General features: G+C 35.0%; 1 protein-coding gene across 4 annotated transcripts in view; it reads left to right on the top strand.

Moving 5' to 3' along the window:
• Dcaf6 (DDB1 and CUL4 associated factor 6) overlaps window positions 1-19,209 on the top strand; it is a 120,386-nt gene that overhangs the window by 5,373 nt on the left and 95,804 nt on the right. For all 4 annotated transcript variants that reach the window (XM_042677374.1, XM_042677377.1, XM_042677376.1 and 1 more), the window contains exon 2: window positions 11,383-11,444. In XM_042677374.1, coding sequence (XP_042533308.1) covers window positions 11,383-11,444 — 62 coding nt within the window. The remainder of the gene's footprint in view (window positions 1-11,382; window positions 11,445-19,209) is intronic.

Raw genomic sequence — 19,209 nt, 5'->3', positions numbered from 1 at the left:
AGAGACTTGACAAATGGGACTACCTTAAAATAAAGTTTTTGCACAGCCAAAGATAATAGCTACCAAACTAGAGAGACAGCCAACTAATTGGGAAAAAAAAATTACCAGCAATATATCAGACGATATATCCATTATATCCAAGGAACTCAAGGAACTAATCCCTCCCAAATTTAACAAACCAATTACTAAATGGGCCAGGGAGCTAAAGAGAGACTTGTCAGAAGAAGAGATTAAAAATGGCAAGGAAATACCTGAGGAAATGCTCATCAACTCTGGCTGTAAAGGAAATGCAAATAAAAACAACCCTGAGATACCAGCTTACCCCAGTCAGAATGGTCCACATCCTAAATTCAGCCAACGACAAATGCTGAAGGGGATGCAGAGAAAGAGCAACTCTATTGCATTGCTGGTGGGAATGTACATTAATACAACCACTTTGGAAAGCACTTCTGGTACCTCAGAAAGCCAAATATATATTTCCCTATGACCCAGCCACCATTCCTAGGCATCTACCCTGATCAACAGGAACCAGGATACAAGGACACATGCGCCTCCATGTTCATTGCTGCACTGTTCACAGTAGCCAAGATATGGAAACAACCCAGATGCCCCACCACAGATGAATGGATCCAAAAATTATGGTACCTATATTCCATGGAATATTATGTAGCCATTAGAAAGGACAAAATAATGGCATTCACAGGGAAATGGATGGAACTAGAAAAAATCATTTTTTTTTTAATTTTTTTTTTTTTTTTGTCGGTTGTGGGGCTTGAACTCTGGGCCTGGGCACTGTCCCTCAGCTCTTCAGCTCAAGGCGAGCGCTCTACCACTTGAGCTACAGCGCCTGCCCGGGCTGGCTTTGAACCGCGATCCTCAGATCTCAGCCTCCTGAGTAGCTAGGATTACAGGCGTGAGCCACCAGCGCCCAGCATTAGAAAAAATCATTTTGAGTGCGGTAAGCCAAGATCAGAGAGACAAATGGCACATGGTCTTCCTGACATGTGGATGTTAAATCCAAAATGCAAGGAGGTATGACAAAGTTAACAGGACTCAAGAAACAAAGGACCTCCACTCAATTTGTTCTATCATTTGTTCTATCTATCTATCCATGTTCTTAACCACATATATGGTAAATATATGTGCACATCCGAGGGAAGCTAGGAGGAGAGCACAGAATTGGAGGAAATGGGAAGATATACAACAGAGGGGCCCATCAGCTGCACTGGAAATTAATAAAAACTAAGCAACTCAAGGGCAGCAATGAGAGGAAGGGAATGAGAGGGAAAGAGGCAAAAGATTACACTAAGCAAAAGGAAAGAAATGTACATATCACCCATTGTGGAAGAAATAGTTGTATTGTCAAAGCTCATGGAATTCACAAACATTACAAACCATGATAATGACAATTTGCCTTGTGAAAGTTAAAAATGTTTGTGACTTTAACTAAGTATTGTTATCTCACAATACTGTGAAATTTATGTAATCATTTAAGCTCAATAAAAATTATTTCAAAAAAAGATATGGTTTTAAGCTAGGTGCTGGTGGCTCATGCCTATAATCCTAGCTACTCAGGACACTGAGATCTGAGGATCACAGTTGGAAGCCAGCCTGAACAGAAAAGGTTGTGAGACTCATCTTTAAACACCAAAAAAGCCATATGTGAAGCTATGGCTCACTAGTCTTGAGCACAAAAGCTAGACAGTGGCCCTGAGTTCAAGCCCCAGGACTCACACACACACACACACACACACACACACACACACACACACACACACAAAATACATTTACATGGCAACTCAAGATGTACAAAACTCAAGGATTTTCCAGAATTAGCTTTACTAGATGAGGTTCTTGTTTGTTGCTTATTTTGGCCTTGAATAAATTTTGTTGCCCACTTTGGGTAATGAATACTCATCAATGAGTCTTGGCTTTGGGTGCTGCAAAACAGTTCTACATTGCATAAATAAATATAAGTATATAGGTATATATTAACACATACAACATAAATGTATCTGTGTGTATATGTGTATATATATATATACATATATATATATATATATATATATATATATATATATATATATGTAGTGACTTCAGAAAGGATGGTGAGGTTCCTATGTATTTAAAACAGATTGGAAAGACTAATGGCTTGATAGCTTATAAGGAAGATATTAAAAAAAACCCACCTCATTTACAATGAACTTTTAGTTTACAATGAAAAATAATTAGGGTAGGAGATATTTGTTGAGTACTTTTTATTAATTATTCAGATAGTATACTTTTTTAATCCTCACTTCCACAGTAAGTACCTATAGTGATATTGTTGGTGTTGTATAAGTGTGTAACTTGAAAGAAATTTTTCCAAAATACTTAACCCTACTGTATACCTACTAGTATATGCATTCTAGTTGCTCTATTTTGTCATCAGCATTTGGCATAGTGAGTCTTCCTAAATTTAGCTTTCATGGTAAGTATATACAAGTATATTTTTATTATTTTTTCTTTTTTTTGTCAAATACTATTGCTAAAGTGTTCAGGATTTCTTTTTTAATTTCATGTTTACCTTATTATTTTAAGATTCCTTTATAGTGTTGGTAGATATCATTCATCAAATGTGCTTTATATCTTTTTTTCTCTGTCTGTTTTTCCTTAATAGTATATTTCATAGTTAATACTTCTTAGTACTTTAAAAAATGTAATCCAAGGTCACAAATTTTTTTTTTAATTTTTATTGTGAAAATACTGTACAGAGGGGTTAGGTCACAAAAATTTTTACTGTCTTTTTTGCCTGGAAGTTTTTTTTATTATGTTTATTACAATTTTGAATAATTTTTTTTTGTAGGAGAAAAGCCAAGTGTCTTTTCTTTACATATGAATATAGTGTAGGCCAACAATATTTGTGAGATTATTCTTTTACCTTTATTGAGAATTAGCCAATTAACCAATCAATTAAGTGAATTTCTCTGCCACATTTTATTTGTGTGAATTGTCTCTACTTATGCCAGTACTCCTAGGTCCTTTTTTTCCAAAAATGCTTTGGCTATTCTGGGTCCCTCCCACGTCCTTATAAAATTTATAAACAACTCATCTTTTTGCCAAAAAAAAAAAGAGCTTAGAATTCTGTGTTGAATCTATGTATTATTTCATGGAGAACTTGTTGTAATATTGAATCTTTCAAACTTGATTCTATGTTTAGATTTTTTGATTCATAATTAGATAGATCCCTTTTAACCAATTTAGTTGATACTTTAAAATCTTAATGTCTAATATGTTTTGGGTATACAGACATATAATTGATCTTTTTTATTTTTATTTTTTAATTTTAATTTTATTGTCAAGGTGATGTACAGAGAGGTTACTGTTACATAAGTAAGATGAGCACATTTTCTTGTTTAACTTGTTACCCTCTTCCTCATTTTTCCCCTTTCTGTCTGCCCCAATGAACTTTTTGTATTGAACTTACAATCTTAGAATCTCACTTAAACTTAATTTTTTTGCACATTTCTGCTGTTTTATGTAGGTGATATCACTGTATATTAAGATGTTTTGTTCCTTTCTACCTGCATTCTTTTTGTTGTTGTTATTTTGGTTATTTGCACTGGGCAGGAATCAGTAGAATCTTGAATGGACGTAGTAAGAGTAGACATCCTTACCTCAGTTCTGATTTTAAATGAAAAAGATTGTTGTCCACTATTAAGTATGCTGTTGGCTATAGGTTTTTGCAAGTACCCTTTTTCAGATTTTGAGAGGTGGATCATGACAGATGGTTGAGTTTAAATTTTTTTTTTTTTTTTTTGCTGGTCCTGGAACTTGAACTCAGGGCCTGGACCTGGTCCTTGAGCCTCTTTGTGCTCAAGGCTAGCGCTCTACCACTTGAGCCACAGCACCACTTCCAGCCTTTTCTGTTTATGTGGTACTGAGTAATCAAACACAGGGCTTCATGTATGCTAGGCAAGCACTCTTATCACTATGCCACATTTCCAGCCCCAACAGTTGACTCTTTGTCAACAGATCTCTATTTTCCCCCTGCAGTTATTGAAGATTTTCTGGTTTTTCTTTTCATGGACTCTGTTAATATTGTATATTAGCATATCAATTGATTTTTGAATGTTGAATCAACATTCTGTTCCTGGGAGAAATGTCACTAGACATTGTAAACTATTCTTTATGCATTGCTGACTTCAACTAGTAAGACATTTGTGTGAGCATTCATAAATGATATCAGTCTACAGTTTTTTTGTAATAATTGCTCTTGATTTTGATATCAGGATAATGTCTTCATGAATGAGTTGGAATATGGTCTTTTTTTTCTGAAGTTTGTATAGGCTTGAAATATTTTTTCCCTTAACTGTTTGATTGCTATCATCATTCAAGCATATGAACTATGAGTTTTCTTTGTGGAAAGTTCTTGTTGTTACTACTTTTTTTTAAAAAAACTTTTATGTTAAATTAATTGTAGATTCATGTGACATGGTAAGAAATAATACAGAGATACCATGTGCCTTTCAACCAGTCTTCCAATGGTAGCATCTTTCAGGAAATTGACATAGCTAGAACCCATGATCCTCATTCAGATTTCAGTGTTAAGTGGATTTGTTTGTATTTGTGTGTATTTAGTTGCAAGCAGTTTAACATAATTAACATTAATTTTAGTAGATAAGTGTTGATTTTAGTATATTAATTTAGTATAGTAATTAATTTAGTATATTAATTTTAGTATATTAAGTATATAGCTTAATGAGGTAAAATATAGGATAGTTCTAGTTGAATTTTTGTGTGTGTGATACTGAGGTTTGAATTCTAGTCCCCATGCTTGTTAGGCAGGCATTCTAATTATTGAGCCACAATTCAACTCTTAAGGAATCAAGAATCCTTTTGGTACTATTTTACAGCCAAAGCCACATCCTTTCCTCTCATTTCCCATGGGTCTGGCAACCTGAAGTCTGCTTTCTATCTGTATACTTTTGTTATTTTAAGAATGTTATATAAGCTGGGAATAGTGGAACATGCTTGTCCCAATTACTTGGGATGCTGAGGCAGCAGGATCACTTGAGCTTAGAACTTTGAGATTATCGTGGGCCCTTCCTTCCTCCTTTCCCCCCAAAAAGAAGCTATGTAGACACATATGTATAAAATCTTAGAATGATAGTGTATAACTTTCATCCCTTGTTTTTGTGCCTGGGCACTGTCCATGAGATTTTTTTTCCCTCAAAGCTAACACTCTACCAGAAGAAGAGCTCTATTTCTGGCTTTTTTGATAGTTAATTGAAGATAAAAGTCTCATGAACTTTTTTGCCCCGATTGGCTTTGAACTGTATGTAGCCTTTGTGAGATTAGATTTTTCACTCAGCATAATTCTTGAGATATATCAAGTTGTTCTGCACATTAGTAGTTTACTTTTTGTTGTTAAGTAGTGGTCCATCGCATGGTTATATGACTGTTCAGCTATTTACCTATTGGATATTTGAATTGTTTCAAGTTTTGGGCTAAGAATACTGTTGCTGCTAACATTTGTACAGGTTTTTAATGTGAATATTCATTTTCATTTTGCCTATGTTAGTAGCATCTTTTATAAGAAGCTGTCATGCTCCTTTTCCAGCAGCATTTTATATTCCTATCATGTAGATAATATGGTTTCTCTGTATCCTTTTCACTTCTTGGTGTTATCACTGTTTTTGTTTTTAATTTAGCCATTTTGGTACATATGTACTGATGTGTCATTGGTTTTAATTTGCATTTTCCTAATGGATGATTATATTGATTTTTTTTTTTTTTTTTTGCCAATTGTGGGGCCTGAACTCTTCAGCTCAAGGCTAGCACTCTACCACTTGAGCCACAGCGCCACTTTCAGCTTTTTTTTTTTTTTTTTTTGCTTATGTGGTGCTGAGGAATCGAGCCCCGGGCCTCATGCGTGCAAGGCAAAAAAAAAAAAAAACACTCTACCACTGAGTCACTTTCCCAGCCCCAATATTGAATATTTTATATACTTACATTCTCAGTGAAATGTCTCAGAGTTTTGTTGTTGTTTTTTTTTAACTTATTTTCTATTTAGATGTTTACTTTCTCAACTTTTTAGTTTCAAGGATTGTGTATTTTAGGTGATGATCCTTTGTGAGATATGTGGCTCTCTTTGTAGCTTCTTTCATTCACATCATAGGGTCTTTTGTAGCACAAATTTGTTTTCCTTAAAATTTTATAGTTTTATCTAAGTTTTACTTGGTTTACTAAGTCCAAGATCTGTTTTGGCTTAATTTTTGTATGAGGTATGAGGTCTACTTTAAGTTCATTTTTGTATCTGTGAGTGTATGCAACTGGAAGTGGAGCTGTGGCTTAAAGTTCTGGAGTGCTAGCCTTGAGGAAAAGAGCTCAGGGACAGCACCCAGGCCCTGAGTTCAAACCCCATAGTGGACAAAAAGAAATGTATATTTGTACTTTTGTTAATCAACTGGGTATATGTATGTGGACTTAGTTCTGAGTTTTCTGTTCTTTTTATTTGATCTCTATATCTATCCCTCAGCAAATACCATGCTTTCTTGTTTCTGAAGCTATATGGTACACTTTAACATGAAGGTATAGTGATTTCTCCCACTTTTTCCTCTCCCTCAGTAGCTCTAGGTCCTATGCATTTTCATGTAAATTTTAAGAAAATCTGTCCATGTCTTCAAATATATTCCTGGAATTTTGATAGGTATCGATGGACTCTTTTAAAGGTCAGCTTCCAACTCATGAACATGATATGTTGCTCCATTTATTTACTGTCATTGATTTCTGTCATCACCATATTGTAATTATCCAGATGCAAATTCTTAGCATAGTTCTTTAAATATATACTGAAATACTTAGTTTTCTTGGGAGCAGTTTTAAGTAATATTGTATTAAAGTTCAATTTCCATATGGTTGTTAGTAGATAAAAGTGTGATTGCATTTTGTGTGTTGATCATGTATCCTTTGATATTGCTTAACTTCCATATTAGTACAAGGAGTTTTTTTGAGTATGTTCCTGAGGATTTTGTACATAAGACAATTATGCCATCTTCCTATAGGAAGTTTTATTTTTTCCTATCTAATTTCTATTTTGTGTTTTTTTTCTTGAATTGTCTAGACCTTGTAGAACTCAGTAATAGTAGTGAGAGTAGGTATCCTGTTTGTTTCTGATTCTGTATTTTACCCTAAATATGGTATGAGCTGTAATTTTTTAATACATATTTTTATTGTAAAGATGCTGTGCAGAGAGGTTACAGTTACATGAAAAGCTGTAGTTTTTGTTTGTTTGTGTTTTCCTAATAGGTACTCTTTATTAGGAGGAGAAAATTTTCCTCCATGACAAATTGGCTGAAACAGTCTATCAAAGAACCACTGACCATGTACCAGTGGCTCATGCTTGTAATCCTAGCTACTCAGGAGGCTTAAATCTAAGGATGACAGTTTTGAAGCCAGCCTAGGCAAATCAATGGGAGACACTGATCTCTAAGTAGCCAGCAAAAAGTTGTAAATGGAGGTGTGACTCAAATGCCAGCTTTAACCAGAAACAGCTAAGGGAGAGCTCCCTGAGCTTTGTTCAAGCCCTCGTGCTGGAGTGTACACATACAAAAAAGCAAAATACTGGAGGGTACATGCATACAATACACTTAAAGTTACAAGTATTTGCCCTTATAAAATTGTGGAAATTCATGGTATAGTCATTGTCAGATTGATGCTGGGACTTGAACAGTCTTTTTCAGATTGATATCGGGGGCTTGCTGTCCACAGGACAGGCAGTTGGGAAAGAACGTGAGCAGTGTGGGGTGAGGGAGATCGTAAGGGTAAGCTTGAACTCATAAGTACAAGTTGGATCTCCTGAAGTTATAAACTTGTCAGTTCTCAATGTCTCCACCTAATTAATGTGTGTGTTCTATAGGAAAAGGTGGTGCTGTATACCATAGACCTGTATACACAGTTGGTCTAGTATTTAAAGAAGCCAAGGAAAGATTCATGAGAAAGAGGCCTTGTTGCTACCCATTAAACAATGAGAGGCAGCATATAAGCAATAATGTTTATGAACTACATAAATCTCCTCCAGTTTTCTGAGTACGTTTAAAACCTAGTATGGCTGTTTCACTTTTATGCTCTAGGCTGTGTGCAGAAATGACTTTCTAAGAAGAAGCATGCAGTGAAGGAATTGTGCAAATAGTTTAGATTAGCTGAGTTAAGACATTTTTAGCCATGCTGCTTCGTCTTGCTTGCTTTTCAAGGGAAGGTGGGAATGGGGAGATTTCCTGCCACTTCCTGCCTGGTGTTGGTGGCTCATGCTATCATCCTAGCTACTCAGGAGGCAGAGATCTGAGAATCACAGTTTGAAGCTGGCCCTCACCCAGAAAGTGGAGAGACTATCTCCAAATAAACAGCAGAATGCCAGATATACTGCAGACACTTCAATTTAGTTCTACTTCCTATTAAGATTAACTTAATATTGTCTGAATAGAGAGATTTTTTTCTGCATATGACTTTATTAAAGGAGTTGACATAACTGACTAAAGGAAAAGAACAAGGCTGTTGATACTGAAAAGCAGAGTTAGGAAAGCACTTTTAACAAATTTTTTATTTCATGTGACATGATTTTTCATTTAAGCTACTTTAATGCCAACCTTCCCCAGGTTTCCTACTTCAGTGTCACCTTTTTTCCTGTTAGTTGGTCCTCTCAGTCCATTTAGGCTGTTGTAACAAAATTGTTAGGCTGGGAAGTTTACAATAACAGAAACTTAAGGGCTTAGATGGTAGTTCATTGGTAAAGCAGTTGTTAGTGTGTGCAAAGACTTGGGGTAGGAAGCCACAATGAACTTACCATCCATATTGCACGTGTCTAATTGTTGGAGGAGAATTCACTTTAGCTCTTTTTTATTTTTGCACATTTCTTGAACTGAGACACTTATCTGCCTTGTTCTGGATTATCTTTTCAGTGTTTTTTGTAATGAACAGATAAAAGTAAAAGGCAAATAAAAATACAATATGCAATGTTGTAAATAATAAACCGTTTGGGCAGTGGGCAAATTTTGCTGTCTAATACACTAAAGATAATTCATTTCTGGACAAAAGTCAGGCAAACTTGCTTGATAAAAGTTTTGAATTCTTTCAGCTTAGCATAGCTCAACTGTGACTCCAGTTCTTTTACAAGTACAATATTGACACAGGCCTCTCTGAGAACTGAGACATGAAACTTGGGAACAAAGATAACCAATGTGTATCAGAAGCTCATGCTGCTTTCTGAGTATAAAACCCATTGTCTCTAATACAGGTGTTTTATGGTTGTCTGCCATCATTTAAGAAATGATGGAAGGCTAATTGGTTATCTTGCAAATAGGTCAGTTTTTTTTTTTTACAGTTTTTAATAGCATTCAGAAATGAGGTTATATTTATTTTAATTTGTGAGTTTTTAGCTTTTTAACTTACAGTTCTTATTTTGTAGTCCTTTCAGCTTCAAGCATACTTTATAGGATATCTAGTTGACATGGTTTTTATTTCAAAAGTCACATACAAAGATGTTATTCAGTAACTATTTAACTGTAGCATGTCTTACCGTATGTTTATAGGCATTTTATATCCTGAGTTCTTGCTAAAATAACTCACTATTTTCTATTCTCTTGTGATCTACCACCATTTCTTTTTTTTTGGTCCAAAATGGCTAGGAAGGGTTTTCAAATCATACTTAAGCAATTTTGGGAAAAAAGTGTTTGTAGGATTTTAGTAAGTTCTGATTGCTATCATATTGTTAATTCATTTGAACACCATGATTTTGGGGGGGAATGCATGTGTGTGTGTGCGTGCACGCGCATGCGTGCGCATGTGTGTGAGCGTGCGTTTTAACTAACACACTCAGTAGGATTACCTACCTTGCCTTTACCCAATAAGATTTCTTTCCTGTTTTCTATCATTTGCATCTTTTAATCTGAAAATCAGATAAAGAACAATATTGCTAAACATGATGAAAATGCCTGAGCCAGGAGGATTGTAGGTTGGAAGTTAGGGTTATAGCCTTACACTTCCCACCCCAACCAAATGAAAACAACAAAAAGAGAACAACACAGTTTATGAAAACATTCTGTTGGGTTTCTATAGATGTTTTATTCCAATTTAAGAATAATAGAACATCTTCTTAATAATGTTTAACCTCTATATTCTTTACCTATTACCTGTTATAAATAAGAAGGAAATAAAGCAAATTGGCTTTGAGAGGATCTTGATCTTTATATTGAAAAGAAAGAACATAATAGTTAACTTGTTCTTTGTGATAGAAAGCAGTCATCTATTTATTATTAGAACTCAATAGATTATTTGTTTAATTAGTGCTCATCATGAATTCAGCTGCCTTTCATTACAGTTTCTGATAAACATTTTCTGCTCTGTCTTTGGTAAAAGTATTCATATTTTAAATATTCTGCTATTAAAGGGAATTTGGCTGGTTTTTTTCTGCTTTATTTCATCATTGTAATATAGCTTTAAAATACTTTAACCCTTGGGTGCAGGTGGCTCACATTTTAATTCTAGCTACTTGAGGTGAGATCTGAGACACATTATCAATGTTTGAAGCCAGTCTGGGCCGAAAAGTCCTAAATACTCTATCTCATTAACCCGTAAGCTCAGCAGTGTGGCTCAAGTGGTAGAGGACCAACCATGAGTAAAAACACTGAGTATGAAGCCTTGAGTTCAAATCCTAGTATAGGCACACACACAAAAAGATTTTGTTAGCACAATGATATTATTTGCCATTCTATTTTTTTTGGGGGGGGGGGTCATGGGGCTTGAACTCTGGGCCTGGGTGCTATCTTCAGCTCAAGGCTACAATTCTACCACTTGAGCCACAGTGACACTTCCGGTTTTCTGCCCAGTCTGGCTTTCAACCACAATCCTCAGATCTCAGCCTCCTGAGTAGCTAGGATTATGGGTGTGAGCTACTGGTGTTCAACTTTCCACTTGTTCTTTTTCTAAATATTTTCACTAAATGATACATACATATATATATATATATATATATATATATATATTTCTATTTCTACTTCATTTTACCACTGTATTACTAGCTAACATTAGTTGGCACAGTGAATACTAGATAAATATTAAATGAATGGGTCAATAAAGAAACTTTGGTTTTACTTCAATCTAGACACTGTATTTAGTGCTCCTTGCTTGAATCATTTTAGTCCTTACAATTTCTGCATGTCATAGGTATTCCAGTGAGAAATTGAGGTTTAGGAGGAGGTTAATTTGTCTAATACCACTCAATTTACAAATGATGGAGCTGAAATTAGAGCTTCAATCTATTATGCTGAATCCTAGGTGCTTAACTTCAGTGTAATACTTCTATTAGTAATAGTATGATTTATTCAGTTCTTTTACTTTAAACAGGAAGAAGAGAATTTATCCAAAGATTAAAACTTGAAGCAACCCTAAATGTGCATGATGGCTGTGTAAGTAATGGTTCATTGTCAACTATGAAGAATTTTAATAATGTATTTAAATGTTTGATGAAATACTGTAATCCTCCTAGAAGGTATTGTAACTAATAAAATGGGAGAATAACTAAATAGATAAAAATATGAAGCCAGGCACCTTTGGCTCACACCTGTAATCCTAGCTACTCAGGGGGCTGGGAATGTGTCTTAGTGGTAGAATGCTTGCCTAGTATGCATGAAGCACTTGGTTCAATTCCTCTGTACCACATAAACAGAAAAAGCCAGAAGTAGTACTGTGGCTCAAGAGCTAGAGTGCTAGTTTTAAGCAAAAGAAGCTCGGGGACATTGCCCAGGACTGGCAAAAACCAAAAGTACCAAACCTAAAAGTTACTCAGGAGGCTGAGATCTGAGGATCTCTGAGAGATAAGTCCCCATTAGACTCTTATCTACAATTAACTACTCAAAAACCTAAAGTGACACTGTTACTCAAGTGGTAGAGCGCTAGCTTTCAGCACAAAGAGACTCAGGGACAGTACCCAGTCCCTGAGTTCAAGCCCCACAACTGAAAAAAAAAAAGCAAATATATGTAAACTTAGAAAAGTGTTCTCAACATTTTTCAAGTGCAGTATAGTTTTCTAATACCATTAGAAGGCTTCCATCTTATTCACTCTACAAAATTGCTTTTTTGAAAATTACTGGTAACCTTCGTGCCTTCCTATCTAGTAGTCACTTCTCAGAGACTTATCTATGTTAAACATATCCTCTTTTTTTGAGATACTTTTTCTGCAAATAGCATATTATTTTACATTTATTCCTTTCCTTCTGACTCACTGCATCTTCTCTGTCTTCCTCATTGACTCCTCTTCTTTACTTCCAAATGCCAGATGGACAGAAACTATCCTAATGTCTACCTTCTTTTCTCCAGAACTGAGTGATCATGTCCAATTCCCTGGCTAAAAAAGATATTAATTCCACTGCTTTCCAGAGTACCAGATTTATATTTGCAGATTTATGTACTAGTTCCAGTTGCATGTCTAATAGGCACTTCAAATTCAACAGGTCTAAAGCAGAAAGCTTTTTAATGTTTAAAAGAATAGTTTTAGTGTTACTATAAAATGTTGTACAGAAGGCCTACCATTTCATAAATCAGGTTTAGATGTTATTATAACAATATACCTATCACTTCAACTTAGTAATTTTCAAGATTTTTTTTGCCACATACTCTTTTCTATTTTACCTTTATTTTTCCCTTGCTGGATTATTTTAAAGCAAATCTCAGATATATCATACTTATATGTACAATTCTGAAAGCAATAGACATTTTTTATATAACCAAATTCTACTATGTATAACTTAACAAGATTGATAGTATATTTTGGTATAATATATAGTCTCTCATTGTTTAAAAGTCTTTTTATAGTTGTTTGTTCAAAAGATGATCTAGGCCAACCCCATATCTTGATTGCTATGTTTCTTAAATTTCTATTCATCTGCAGTAGTGTTCTCCCTTTTGTACCCTGCCAGTGACTTGTTTCAGAAATCAGATCAGTTTTTCTATGGAATGTTTCACATTAGACTTATTGGATTATTTTTTCCAGTGTTATTAAGTTACTGATGAAGTTTGATTACATTCTGATTTCACTGTATTGGCAGGAATAGGTATAGGATAAAATATTTGCTTCATATTTTACTAAATAAAGCAGCACACAATGTTTTGTTGTCCTTTTAATGATCTTAGATTTATCATAGGACTGACTTGTCAAAGTAAATACTTAATCTTTTCTAAATTTGCAACTGTCTATTTTAGTAAATAAGATTGTCACTCATCTCATATAAAATTTTCAAGTCATCCTTTACCTTTCTCTTTTTCTAAACTTACATGTTCAGACTATCTACAAATAAATTACACCTGGAATCCATCCACATCTTTGAGTTTACCTAGTTTAAGCTATTCTCATCTTCTTCTGTCTCTGCCTTTTTCTCTCTCTCCCTTCCCTCCCTTCTCCTCCCCTGTCCTTTCTTTTTCTGGCAGTGTTGGGAATTAAACTCATGTATGTTAGGCAAGTGCAGTACCACTGAACCCATCTCTAATCTGTCCTGTTTTCTTGCCTGAACTGGTGGAGTATTCTCTTGTTTGGTCTCCTTTATTCTACTTGTGTTTCCTTGTATTATGTCCAACAAATGCTGTATTAGGCATGCAGATTAGGTCATGCCATTACTTTTATATCATTTCCTCTACTTTTCCCTACCAGATAGTAAGACTTACTATATGATTGGCAAAGGCAGAATGATTGAAAACATTTTTTTTGTGAAATAAGCTCAATGGCTTGAGTCTGGTAGGCTGTTTTTTGTTACCCTAGAGAGACAAGTGGACAAGTTAGAGGCTGGCAATTGCTGAAAATCAGAGTGCATTCATTTACAAATTCATTGAAATATTGTCTATATTATGTTGGTATACTGTTTCATTGCAGAAGGTGATATTGAACATTATATATATATATATATTTTATATTCTTTGCTATTGTGAAAATACTGCACAGAGGGGTTACAATTACACGGGCAAGATAATGAGTACATTTCTTATCAAGCATTGTAGCCTCCTCCTTTGTTTCCCATTCCCATCCCTTCCCATCCTCTCCCCCCCCACCCCCTCACCAGTTCCCCTCCACACACACCAAAGTTGTAAAGTTTGTTTTCTACATAACAGCTTGTACATCTCATTGTTGCAATGGGTCCACCTGTACCCAATTTAAACGATTTGTTTTTCCCCTTCCCCTCCACAAATTATACCGACATCAAAAACAGTGAAAGCAGGGGTTATACTGTGGGGGAGGGACATACAAAGCAACAAAGAAATAATCTTATGAATGTGTTAGAAACAATCGCATGGAAGAAAAAAAAACATTTGGATCAAGAAAATGTGGTATATATACACAATGGAATTCTATGCCTCCATCAGAAAGAATGACATTGCCCCATTTGTTAGGAAATGGAAAGCCTTGGAAAAAATTATATTAAGTGAAGTAAGCCAGGCCCAAAGAAACATAGGTCCCATGGTTTCCCTTATTTGCAATATCTACTATATGTATGAGTCAAGCAGAAAAGGTCAGGTAAGGTGATGTTAGGGAAATGAACATTATATTTTTAAATTGTTTTTGTTTAGCTTTTGAGACATGGTCTTGCTGTGTCACCCAAGATGGTCTGAACTTAAATTCCTCCTGCCCTAAATGCTGGGATTCTATAGGCAAGAGCCACTGTGCCTTTATGTTTTTAAAGAAATGGAGCTATTTTTCTTGATTTCCAGCCACGAAGGAAGTATAGATATGTGAACATGATCAGAATACTTTATATGCACATACAAAAATAAGATGATGAAACCCATTAAAATTGTAAAAAGAACTGGGCAATGAGTAATAGAGGGAAGAATTTGATCAAAGCCCTTTATATTCATGTATGACATATCACAAAAAAATCTCTTTGAACAATTAATGTACATCTGTAAAAACCAACTGATCAACAAACCTCCGAAGTTTAAGACTAGAGAAATCTGTGTCTTAAACACTTTAGGTAATTTAGATCTACTCAATAGTGGAGAACCTTTTATCTGCTAAGAGCCATTGGATATTTATAACATCATTTGATGGCCGTATTGATACAGGATGAAAGCTGATGAGTAGCATATATGTCATGTACCAAACAGTTTCAGAGAGTTGGTCGAACATTCCCCACTCCTGATAGATGACCCATTATTGAAAATATTGAAAATACTGAAAATTCTTCTAAGTCACCTTGGAAGAATTCATTATGTGAAAAGGGGGTCTAGACTCCAAACCTAAGGAACCCAGCATTTAAAACTTTAGCAAAATGCCTATATTAGTCTCTCAAAATTGTTTATAATTTCACAAAATTATGCTATAAATATAGTTTAGTGTTTATTAATCTTAAAGTTACTTAAAACTGTTTCGGCAGAGATCAAAATAACATATGACTATAGCAAAATAACATATGACCATAGCAAAAATTAATAGACTTTCCCTGCCATCTTTTTTTGGTTTCTTATTCTCCAAAGGCAACCTACTTTAGTCATTTTTATTTTAGATCTCTGCTGAGGAAAAAAAAAAGATCTTCACGTAATTGTAAAAAGGAGTTACCCTTTAACAAAGCAGTTTATGAATATGTGTTGATCACAGCATCACCTCTTTCAACATTTTCACCCATCCCTGTCTTACCCACCCCTTCCCTCAATCTTCTTAATTTTGTAGGATTCACATTGTATTCTTGATTGCATTTTTACCCCTTCTCTTCTTCATTCATTTATCCCTTTTCCCTTAAGCCCTACTCTACCTCTTTCTAACCTGGTGTTTTGTTTTGCTAAACTTTGGTTTTGGCTTTCTATGGAGTTATACTATTTGATATTTCCCTTGAATCTGCCATCTTTCAGTTAATATTTTATATACACTTGGATACCACACAGCATATTATAAGTTTATAAGCTAAATCTAGCTTCTATATATATGGGAAAACATGCATCCTTTGTTTCTCTGGGCTTGACTTATTTCACTAGTATAATTTTTTCCAGCACTTTTTTTAATTTAAATTTTATTGTGAAGGTGATGTACATAGGGGTTACAGTTACATAAGTCAGGTAGTAAGTACATTTCTTTTTGAACAGTGTTACTCCCTTCCCTTATTTTTTCCCCTTCTGACATTCCTTTCCCCCCAGTTGTAAAGTTTATTTTCAACATAGTATCTAGTGAGTATCACTGTTGAATTGGTTAACCCTTTGTCCCACCCTTTCTGTGATTCTCCTTTCCTTCCCCAATCAGACAAACTTATATACAAGACAAAGGGTACAGAAATCAAAAACAGTGACAATCTGGAATAAACCAAAGGGAAAAAAAAGAAAAAAATAACTGCACACAGTACAATTTTTTAAAAACCTCTTGTTTCCATTTCTTGGAGTTCATTTCCATAAGCATCGAAATGTATCTTTTTTGCTTGTTTGTTTTTTATTCCAGTCCTGGGGCTTGAACTCAGGGTCGGGTGTGCTGTTTCTGACCTATTTTTCTCAAGGCAAGTGCTCTATATGTGCCAACTTAATCATGGTGTTTAATTGTTTTACATATCTGTGGATTTGATTTGCTAATATGTTGTGAGGATTTTTGTATCTATGTTCATGAGACATTGGTCTATAGTTTTTCTTGTAATTTTTAGGTTTTGGTACTAGGGTATTGCTGGATTAATAGAATGAGCTAGGAATTTATTTCCATTACTTCTATCTTTAAAAAGTGATTGTAGTTGGGTACTGGAAGCTTATCTCTAATCCTAGCTACTCAAGAGGCTGATATCTGAGGATCACGGTTCAAAGCCAGCCTGGGCAAGAAAGTCTCTGAGATGCTTGCTGTCAGCTAACCACCAAAAGCCAGAAGTGGAGCTGAGGCTCAAATGGGAGAGTACTAGCCTTGGAAAAAAAACTCAGGGACAGTGCCCAGGCCCTAAATTCAAGCACATGACAGGTGTGTGTGTGTGTGTGTGTGTGTGTGTGTGTGTGTGTGTGTGTGTGTGTGTGTGTGCGCATGCACACGTAAACACACACTCACACACACAATTGTCTTTACTAATTTTAACTTCTTTGAAAACTAATCTTTTTCTGCCTCTATTTCTCTCCCTCTTTCTTGTTATCTCTCATACACACACACAAAAAAGTGTAGTGCATTGGTAAGACTACTTTCTTAAATGTTTGATAATTTGATTATTGAATCCATTTCCTGTTTTAGAAGGTTATTAATTCAACTTGAGAATCTAATTGTCTTTTTTTAATATGTTTTGGCAGGTTGCATTTTCAAGGAATTGGTCCATATTATCCAAGTTAACAAATATGTGGGTATTGAGTTACTACCCTTTAAATATTCATGGGTTCTGTAGTGATAGCCCCACTTACATTTTGGATAATGACAACTTGTGTCTTCTCTCTTAGCTTGGCTAGAATCTTAATTTATTGAGCTTTTCAATGAACAAGCTTATTTAAAAAAGTTAAGTTTTTTATTGTGAAAATACTGTACAAAGGCGTTACAGTTACATGAGCAAGGTAATGAATGCATTTCTTATCCAGCATTGTTGCCTCCTCCTTCCTACCATCCTTCCCGCCCCCCCTCGCCTAAATTGTAAAGTTCATTTTTGACATAGCGTCTTGTACATCTCATTGTTGCAACGAGTCAATCTGTATCCTTATTTAAACAATTTGTTTCTTCCCTTCCCCTCCCCAAATTATACCAACATCAAATACAATGAAAACAGGGGTTATACTATGGGGGAGGGAGCCCCAGCAATCCCACTTTTGGGCATTTAGCCAAATGATCACAAACAAAACCATACTAAAGCTACCAGCACAACTATGTTTATTGCAGCATTATTTACCATGGCTAAAATATGGAACCAACCCAGATGCCCCTCAGTAGATGAATGGATCAAGAAAATGTGGAATACATACACAATGGAATTCTATGCCTCCATCAGAAAGAATGACATTGCCCCATTTGTTAGGAAATGGAAGTGAAGTAAGCCAGGCCCAAAGAAACAAAGGTCCCATGGTTTCTCCTATTTGCAATAACTAGTATATGTCTGGGACAGGCAGGAAAGGTTTTTAAGATGATTTTAAGCAAAATGAACCCCAAGATAGGGACACAAGTGGTTTTTTCTTCCTTGCTATTGTTTCTAACGTATTTATAAGGTATCATGAACAAGCTTTTAATTTCATTGATAATTTTTTTTTTTATTTCCATGTCTGGGGTTTGAACTCAGTGCCTTGTGCTCTTGCTTGTCTTTCTTGCTCAAAGCTAATACTCTACCACTTGAAGCATACCTCTAGCCTGGCTTTTTGCTACTTAATTGGAGATGGAGTCTCATCGACTTTTCTTTCCAGGTTGGCTTTGAACCATGCTACTTTCATTCTCAGACTTCTGAGTAGCTAAGGATAATAGGCATGAGCTATCACCAGCTTCCACTGATACTTTTGTTTTCAGTTTCATTGGTTTCTACTCTAATCTTTATTTCTTTTTTTCTGTCTCTTTTGGATTAATTTGCTCTTAATTTCCTAAATAAGAACTTAGGTTATTAATTTTAAGTCTCTTTATTAAAAATTTCCTCTGAGCTACTTTTGATAGGTATTGCACATATGTGCTTTGATTTTCAGTTAGTTAAAAAATACTTTTTTTGTTTTGTTTTGGGGACAGCATTTCTTTATGTATCCCAGTATTGCCTTCAACTGTGATCTTCCTTCCCCAGACTCTCATTAGCCAGATTTAGAGATGTAACATCACACCCATCTTTAGTTCCAAGTACTTTACAAATTGTCTTGAGATTTCTTTTTTTCGTTCATTTGTTACTTAGAGAACATTCTTAACCTTTATGTATCTTGAGGTTTTACGAGTTCTTTTTCTGTTATTGATTTCATGTTGAATTACATTATGGTCTCAAAAAGACACTATGATTTCTATTCCTTTACATTTGTTTAGTGTGTTTGAAGGCTTAAAATGTGATCTATCTTGTGAATGTTCATGTGAGCGTCTGCTGTTGGACGATATGTAGTATATAAAGATATCATTTATAACTGTGTTCTTGCTGGTCTATTACCTGCTGTTTCTGTGATAGGAGTATTAAAAGTTTCCAGGTATTATTAGATTTATTTGTTTATCCATATAGTTCTATAAATTTTTGCCTCTGATACGTTAGTCCTGTTGTTAAGCACTTATATGCAAGGATTGTTAGATCTTTTGGATAA

This window comes from Dipodomys spectabilis, unplaced genomic scaffold, assembly GCF_019054845.1.
Source record: "Dipodomys spectabilis isolate Male_0828 unplaced genomic scaffold, ASM1905484v1 ptg000036l, whole genome shotgun sequence".
In the NCBI taxonomy this organism is placed as follows: Eukaryota; Metazoa; Chordata; class Mammalia; order Rodentia; family Heteromyidae; genus Dipodomys; species Dipodomys spectabilis.
This window is presented reverse-complemented; position numbering and strand designations above follow the sequence as displayed.